Here is a 9,016-nt window from a genome sequence, read left to right on the forward strand (position 1 = left end):
GACCTCAACCAACCCATCACAAGCAAAGAGATCCAATCAGTCATCAAAAATCTTCCCACAAATAATGCCCAGGGCCAGATGGCTTCACAGGGGAATTCTACCAAACTTTCCAGAAAGAACTGACACCAATCTTACTCAAACTCTTTCAAAACATTGAAGAAAATGGAACACTACCTAACTCATTTTATGAAGCTAACATCAAGCTAATATCCAAACCAGGCAAAGATGCTACAAAAAGGGAAAACTACCGGCCAATCTCCCTAATGAATATAGATGCAAAAATCCTCAACAAAATACTTGCAAATCGAATCCAAAGACACCTTAAAAAAATCATACACCATGACCAAGTGGGGTTCATTCCAGGCATGCAAGGATGGTTCAACATAAGAAAATCAATCAATGTATTACAACACATTAACAAGTCAAAAGGGAAAAATCAATTGATCATCTCAATAGATGCTGAAAAAGCATTTGACAAAATCCAACATCCCTTTTTGATAAAAACACTTCAAAAGGTAGGAATTGAAGGAAACTTCCTCAGCATGATAAAGAGCATATATGAAAAACCCACAGCCAGCAGAGTACTCAATGGTGAGAGACTGAAAGCCTTCCCTCTAAGATCAGGAACAAGACAAGGATGCCCGCTGTCACCACTGTTACTCAACATTGTGCTGGAAGTGCTAGCCAGGGCAATCCGGCAAGACAAAGAAATAAAAGGCATCCAAATTGGAAAAGAAGAAGTAAAACTGTCATTGTTTGCAGGTGATATGATCTTATATCTGGAAAACCCTGAGAAATCGATGATACAGCTACTAGAGCTAATAAACAAATTTAGCAAAGTAGTGGGATACAAGATTAATGCACATAAGTCAGTAATGTTTCTATATGCTAGAAATGAACAAACTGAAGAGACACTCAAGAAAAAGATACCATTTTCAATAGCAACTAAAAAAATCAAGTACCTAGGAATAAACTTAACCAAAGATGTAAAAGACCTATACAAAGAAAACTACATAACTCTACTAAAAGAAATAGAAGGGGACCTTAAAAGATGGAAAAATATTCCATGTTCATGGATAGGAAGGCTAAATGTCATTAAGATGTCAATTCTACCCAAACTCATCTACAGATTCAATGCAATCCCAATCAAAATTCCAACAACCTACTTTGCAGGCTTGGAAAAGCTAGTTATCAAATTTATTTGGAAAGGGAAGATGCCTCGAATTGCTAAAGACACTCTAAAAAAGAAAAACGAAGTGGGAGGACTTACACTCCCCGACTTTGAAGCTGATTATAAAGCCACAGTTGCCAAAACAGCATGGTACTGGCACAAAGATAGACATATAGATCAATGGAATCGAATTGAGAATTCAGAGATAGACCCTCAGATCTATGGCCCACTGATCTTTGATAAGGCCCCCAAAGTCACCGAACTGAGTCATAATGGTCTTTTCAACAAATGGGGCTGGGAGAGTTGGATATCCATATCCAAAAGAATCAAAGAGGACCCCTACCTCACCCCCTACACAAAAATTAACTCAAAATGGACCAAAGATCTCAATATAAAAGAAAGTACCATAAAACTCCTAGAAGATAATGTAGGAAAACATCTTCAAGACCTTGTATTAGGCGGCCACTTCCTAGACTTTACACCAAAAGCACAGGCAACAAAAGAAAAAATAGATAAATGGGAACTCCTCAAGCTTAGAAGTTTCTGCACCTCAAAGGAATTTCTCAAAAAGGTAAAGAGGCAGCCAACTCAATGGGAAAAAAATTTTGGAAACCATGTATCTGACAAAAGACTGATATCTTGCATATATAAAGAAATCCTACAACTCAATGACAATAGTACAGACAGCCCAATTATAAAATGGGCAAAAGATATGAAAAGACAGTTCTCTGAAGAGGAAATACAAATGGCCAAGAAACACATGAAAAAATGTTCAGCTTCACTAGCTATTAGAGAGATGCAAATTAAGACCACAATGAGATACCATCTAACACCGGTTAGAATGGCTGCCATTAAACAAACAGGAAACTACAAATGCTGCACAGGATGTGGAGAAATTGGAACTCTTACTCATTGTTGGTGGGACTGTATAATGGTTCAGCCACTCTGGAAGTCAGTCTGGCAGTTCCTTAGAAAACTAGATATAGAGTTACCATTCGATCCAGTGATTGCACTTCTCGGTATATACCCGGAAGATCGGAAAGCAGTGACACGAACAGATATCTGCACGCCAATGTTCATAGCAGCATTATTCACAATTGCCAAGAGATGGAAACAACCCAAATGTCCTTCAACAGATGAGTGGATAAATAAAATGTGGTATATACACACGATGGAATACTACGCGGCAGTAAGAAGGAACGATCTCGTGAAACATATGACAACATGGATGAACCTTGCAGACATAATGCTGAGCGAAATAAGCCAGGCACAAAAAGAGAAATATTATATGCTACCACTAATGTGAACTTTGAAAAATGTAAAACAAATGGTTTATAATGTAGAATGTAGGGGAACTAGCGATAGAGAGCAATTAAAGAAGGGGGAACAATAATCCAAGAAGAACAGATAAGCTATTTAACGTTCTGGGGATGCCCAGGAATGACTATGGTCTGTTAATTTCTGATGGATATAGTAGGAACAAGTTCACAGAAATGTTGCTATATTAGGTAACTTTCTTGGGGTAAAGTAGGAACATGTTGGAAGTTAAGCAGTTATCTTAGGTTAGTTGTCTTTTTCTTACTCCCTTGTTATGGTCTCTTTGAAATGTTCTTTTATTGTATGTTTGTTTTCTTTTTAACTTTTTTTTCATACAGTTGATTTAAAAAAGAAGGGAAAGCTAAAAAAAAAAAAAAACAAAAAAGAAAAAAAGGAAAAAAAGATGTAGTGCCCCCTTGAGGAGCCTGTGGAGAATGCAGGGGTATTCGCCTACCCCACCTCCATGGTTGCTAACATGACCACAGACATAGGGGACTGGTGGTTTGATGGGTTCAGCCCTCTACCACAGGTTCTACCCTTGGGAAGACGGTTGCTGCAAAGGAGAGGCTAGGCCTCCCTATATTTGTGCCTAAGAGCCTCCTCCCGAATGCCTCTTTGTTGCTCAGATGTGGCCCTCTCTCTCTAGCTAAGCCAACTTGAAACGTGAAATCACTGCCCTCCCCCCTACGTGGGATCAGACCCCCAGGGGAGTGAATCTCCCTGGCAACGTGGAATATGACTCCCGGGGAGGAATGTAGACCTGGCATCGTGGGACGGAGAACATCTTCTTGACCAAAAGGGGGATGTGAAAGGAAATGAAATAAGCTTCAGTGGCAGAGAGAATCCAAAAGGAGCCGAGAGGTCACTCTGGTGGGCACTCTTACGCACACTTTAGACAACCCTTTTTAGGTTCTAAAGAATTGGGGTAGCTGGTGGTGGATACCCGGGCACAACAAGGTGTCTGTCTCCTTCCTTCGCCGACTCCAGCCCCCCTATCAGGACCCTGACCGTTGCTGAGGCCGGCCCTCAGCATATAACAATGTAGCTTATGGGGGGTGACAATGTGATTAGGAAAGCCATAAGGACCACACTCCCCTTTGCCCAGTGTATGAACGGATGAGTAGAAAAATGGGGGCAAAAAAAAATAAAATAAAGACACCCAGTGTTCTTTTTTATTTTAGTTGTTCTTTTTCACTTTAATTTTTATACTTATTATTTTTGTGTTTGTTGTAATGAAAATGTTCAAAATTTAATTTTGGTGATGAACACAAAACTATATAATGGTACTGTGAACTGACTGTACGCTTTGTACGACTGCATGGTATGTGAATATATCTCAATAAAATTGAATTTAAAAAAAAAAATGCCTTTGGAGGAAGTACCAAAATAAGAAACACCAGTCTAGAAGTTGCTATAACACCTGAGGTGATCAAATAAACATCAATTTTCATTTGATCAGTATTTGCCAGATGTCTTTTTCCAGGCTATTTTGCTTGCTGTTAATGGACCCAAGATAAAAAGCATCACTATGGATAGAGGAAGTCACTACATAATGAAAAAAAGTTCAATTCTTCAAAAGGGTACACCAATGCTAAACATGATATACACTTAAATAGCCTCCAAAATCTCTGAAGCAATAATTGATAGAACTACAAGAAGCCTAAATCAATGACCATTGTGGAAGAGTTCAAACAGAAAAAAAAAAAAAAATCTAGGTATATCAAGAGGTAGAGGACTTTTCTCTGCCCCTGGTCTTGGGGTTCAACCGTGTGACTTAACATCGATCAGTAAAGTGTCTGCAAGTGAGATGTGCCTAAAGAAAGAATGCTTAGGAGACTGGGTCTGCCTTCCTCTGGGTATCTGCCTCTCCATTATAAGGTATGTCTGGGCTAGCCTCACTGGTCCAGGAGGAAGAGGAGGGAGAGAGGAAGCAGAGGAGAGCCCCTCCAGTGGAGTCCAGCCTAGATCAGCTGTGCTGCACATTCAAGACAAAGGATTGCTCTGGGAACTCATGGCATTTGGGGACTTTGTTTGGGTTTGTTACATAGCATTTTTATGGCAATCACTAACGATTGTAGTTTTGCTCTCAGAGATTTTGATTCAGTTGACCTGAATAAAATACATGCAGAACAATCTGCATTTTAAACAAGCAAATTTAAAATACACATTTTGGAGACCACTGCCTTAATTTTTCTGTGGTTTCTTCATCCATAAAAAAAGTAGGGAAAACACCTGCTTCTTAGGGTTGTTGAGAGGATTAAGCATGCAAAGCATATGCAACCGCTTACCCACCGGGAGGACAGTCTCCTCTCTACCCCCAAACTGCAGGTTCTTTTCTGGCTTCTGCTCCTGGCACAGACCACCCTCTTGGGGGTGGGGAGGAGGGGATGGAAGGAAACTACCAGCCCCTGAAACTCCTGGGAGAAGGCCATTAGCATACCCCCTTCTTGCAGAGTGTTCTGCTCTAGCACCTACCGACATTCTCTGGGATGGCCAAGGAAATGATGAACTTGCAAGGAACCACCTGGGGCACGTCGGCGTGGAAGGTGCTGGAGGGCCCATTGGAAGAGTGAAGGCTGCCGCTGCACTCGTAGTTGGAGTCTGTCTCCGACTCCTGGGCCGTGGCCCTGGCCTTGAGGAACTCCTCCACATCACACTCGCTGGTTGACTGGTAAATGCTGGCGATGGAGGAGAGGGGACCCACGCTCAACCTGTCCTCATCCTCCCAGTCCGAGGCCTGCAGCGACATAGCACAGGGTGCCCCGCCAGGCTGGGCACTTCTGCGGGGAAAACAAAACAAAACAAAACAATGGCATGGGATGGCACCACCCTCGGCTCCCAGGATGTGAGCGCCGCCTCTTCCAGGAAGCCCTCCTCCCTGCCTTCTCTCGCTTTGTTCCAGTCCAGGCAGAGTGTAGCGACTCCATCAACTTAGAGAATGAATGCAGGGAGAAACTTCGGGAACGGTGGATGGCAGCTCACCCCACTCTCTCCAACCGGAGTCGCCGTCCTCTCCCACCCCAGCTGCTCCTCCTTTCACAGATCAGAGCAATCATCGTGCACTTAAGGAATGCCTGCCCCAGTGAGCGCTCTCTCCCCCTTCCCCTCTCCTTGCATTGGAGGGAGGCCTCCCACGGGGCCGGGTGAGCTGTAACCAAGGACAATGTGGATTAGCCATTTGGGGAAAAGCAAACCAGGCGAAGGGGACAGCAGGTGCAGGAGCCCGGTGAGGCCAAGGCAGGCCGAGGGACAAGACACGAATGGGCACTGGATGCTGAGCTCAGGGCACGAGGGCAGAATCCCGGGCTAACGCTCAGAAGCGTGATCCCGTTCAATGCGGGGTGAGGGAAAAAGGGATGCCCGGGTTGGGGACGGCCGAGGTGGCTGGGGTCGGGGGTCCGAGTCACCTGCGAGGTCCCGGGCGGTACCTGCTAGCCGACGCGCTCGCTGGGCTGCAAGCCCGGGCTCAGACCGCGGGGTCAGCGCCCCACAACCGCACAAAGGCCGCTCGGACGAGGAGTCTGCGAGAACGCAGGGCAACCCACCCCGGCAGGAAGTCCGGCAGGTGCCGCCGCTCAGCCTTGTTGATGGTTGCTAGGAGATGGGCGGGCGGGGGCGGGGCTAGAGGGGCGGGGCTCCGCTTGGGGCGGGACTTCCGCCTCAGCCGCTCTTTCCAGCCCAGGTGCACAGAACAGGTTTATCAAATAAGTGTGCCCAAACCCGGAAGCCATTTGTCTCCTCCCAACCTCCCTTCCTTCCTTCCCTTCTTTTTTTTCTTTTTTCTTTTCCTTTCTTTATTTCTCCTTCTTTCCTTCCTTCCTCCTTCCCTCGCTTGCTTTCTTCTTTCTTCCTTTCTTCCCTTTCTTTTTTCCTCCTTCCTTCCTCCCTCCCCCTCTCTTTTGCTTTTCATTTCTTTCTTTTTTTTCCCCTTTTCTTTTCGTTTCGTTTCGTTTCTTCTTCCCTTTCTTGCCTCCCTTCCCTTCCCGGAATTCCTACTCTGAATAGAAGTATCTGCTGTGTGCTTGACTATTCCTTACATTATGGGGGAGGGAGGCACTTGCTCTCCCCTCCGTGTCTCCATCAGCTCTCCCCTCCTCTTCTTTGATGATGGCAAAAGGAAACTTTCCAGCTTAGGTAATGGGCTCTGCAAACTCAGATTTCCACCCCCACACTTCTCTCTTACAGGCATTCTGCTTCTGTCGTTGATGTCTTTAAAATATCAGATTTCTATATATGGGGATTATGGGCCCTGAATTAGAGATAATGAAGACAAGGCTTAGAGAAGTGAAGCAGTTCGCCCCAAGGCCACACAGCAAAACTGTAGTCGCACTGGACTGAAATCCAAGTCGTTCGAACCCCAAAGCCTAGCGGGCTCATTCTGCAAAACACCCCCAAAGCTAAGAAAGTGCTGGTTGCTGCTCTCCTGGGGCTCCCAGTCCAGAGGAAGAGCGGACATAGAAGATAACAGAACACTAAAGGGGATGGGGCACAGGGACACACCTGGAAGTGACTGTCTGGAGGGCACACTTTGTGGAGGAGGTGACAAAAAGGCTTTGGGGTTTGCCAGAGAGTGAATGGAAGGAAGCACGAGAAGGCATTCCAGGCAGAGGGAATGGCATATGCAAAGGCAAGTTTAGGAAAGGTATGACGAGGCTGGAGTGATTGGTGGGGCCAGGCAGGGCTCCTAGACTGTGGGCAGAGGGGAGCCACGTTAGGTTTTCTATAGGGGGAGAGACCTGATCAGATTTTTATTTTAAACTCATCTGGGCAGTTAGTTTGTTAAAAAAAAAATGGAAGCTGAGGCCCCCATCTTAGTTTTCCTGGGTGACTTAAAACAACAGAAATTTATTTTCTCACAGTTCTGGAGACTGAAAATCTGAAATCAAGATGTTGACAGGGGTGTGCTCCCTCTGACATCTCTAGGGAAAGATCTGTTCCAGGCTTCTCTCCTGGCTTGTGGTGGTTTCCCAGCAGTCGTGGAGCTTCAAGCTCTGCCTCAATTGTCACGTAGCTATCTTCTCTTCTGTGTCCAAATTTCCTCTTCTTCTAATGACACCAGTCATATTGGATTAAGGGCCCTCCCCCATCCAGTTTGGCCTCCTTAACTAACAAAATCTTTAAAGACCCTATTTTCAAATAAGGTCCCATCCATAGGACCAGGGGTTGGGACTAGAATATATATTTTGAGGAACTATAATTCAACCCATAGCAGCCACCCTCTACGCCATACTTGACTGTTCAGGAAACTGAGGCACTGAGTTGAGATACGACCTACCCAAGGCCAAAGAGCAAAATTGTGGCAGAGCTAGAATGGGAGCCCAAGTCCCCTGTCTCCCAGTGCATGCCCCACTAGACCACTCCCAGGGGGTTGGGGCAGCCCCTCCAGGACACTGTGTCCTTTGATGGGTTCCCACCAACACTCCTCAGGTTCAGTCAGCCTAAAACACGGAGCCTCCAGAACAGTTCAGGGGCAAGCCATCAAATGGCAGTGAGCCGAGGATGTAGGGTGGGTTGGGACTCACTACTGAGGGCCATAACTGCCCTGCCCACACCCCCAGCACCTGCAGCCTGGAGACTCTACCATCTCTAAACCAGGAAGTGCTAAAGCGAGAGGCATGTGGGATGGGAAGGAAAAAGCTACAGGACAAAGTCCCCCATTAACAAAGGCAGGTCATTGACAGTTCCTCTCAAGGACAGACATCTGTCCTCCTGCTCCTTAGGTCCCATCAGCTGATGTGGGGCTGGTTTCCCTCAAGAGGGTCCTCTGACCACATTGTCACTCGGGCCAGCAGCCAATCTCCCAGAATCCTCTGCAAGAATGGCCCCAAGCTCAGGGGTGAAACACCACCCTAGACAGGGACAGTGCCCTGCAGGGACTATAGGGCTAGGCCAGCAGTTCTCAGCCCTACACAGGTATCAGAATTACCCAGGAACATGCCAGAAAAATCATTTCCTAGGTTCGACTTCTTACCTGCTGAATTGATTCTACAGGAGTGTGGCTTAGAACCTATGGCTGACTGTATTTTCCCAAAATGGGCACCTCAGTATAACTTCTCCCCCATGCTCTTCTTACAATGCGATGTTGACACTCTTCCCATCGAGTAGTGGGGTCTGGTTTCTACCCTTGAACTTGTGACTGCTTCAGCCAATGGAGTAAGGCAGAAATGACACCTTGACTTCTGAGGCCAGGTCCTCAAAACTCATGTTCTTCTGCCTTGAGTTGCTCACTCTTGGAATCTAGCCACCATACTGATAGGATGCCCAAGAAGCCACATGGAAGACGGTCACGTGCAGGGGTTCTGGCAGACAGCCCCACCTGAGCTCCCAACCAACCACCAGCATCAACCACCCAGCGCGTGTGAATGCAAGACTTCAAGTGATTCCAGCTCCCAGCCTTTGAGCCACCACAAGTGGCACTGTGTCTCCAGAAGCACGCTGTCACATCAACCACTGCCCAAACTGCAGATTTATTAGCAAAGAAAATTATTGCTGTTTTAAGCCAGTAAGATTTGGGGTGATTTGTTGCAG

The 9,016-nt window shown here is 46.0% G+C and overlaps 1 protein-coding gene across 7 annotated transcripts in view; it reads right to left on the reverse strand.

The window, feature by feature from the left end:
- CFAP92 (cilia and flagella associated protein 92 (putative)) overlaps positions 1-6,076 on the reverse strand; it is a 146,162-nt gene extending 140,086 nt beyond the window's left edge. For 6 of the 7 annotated variants that reach the window (XR_005211618.1, XM_037802898.1, XM_037802890.1 and 3 more), the window contains exons 1-2: positions 5,917-6,076; positions 4,964-5,268 (exon numbers count right to left, since the gene is read on the reverse strand). Coding sequence is in view for 6 of the 7 variants with exons in the window: in XM_037802898.1 (XP_037658826.1) it covers positions 4,964-5,237 (274 nt within the window). In the remaining variant the exon portion in view is untranslated. Of the gene's footprint in view, positions 1-4,963; positions 5,269-5,895 lie in introns of all 7 variants that reach the window. The other variant, XM_037802880.1, reaches the window with a different exon arrangement.
- Positions 6,077-9,016: the final 2,940 nt, after the last annotated feature.

The sequence above is a fragment of the Choloepus didactylus genome, chromosome 1 (assembly GCF_015220235.1).
Source record: "Choloepus didactylus isolate mChoDid1 chromosome 1, mChoDid1.pri, whole genome shotgun sequence".
Lineage (NCBI taxonomy): Eukaryota > Metazoa > Chordata > Mammalia > Pilosa > Megalonychidae > Choloepus > Choloepus didactylus.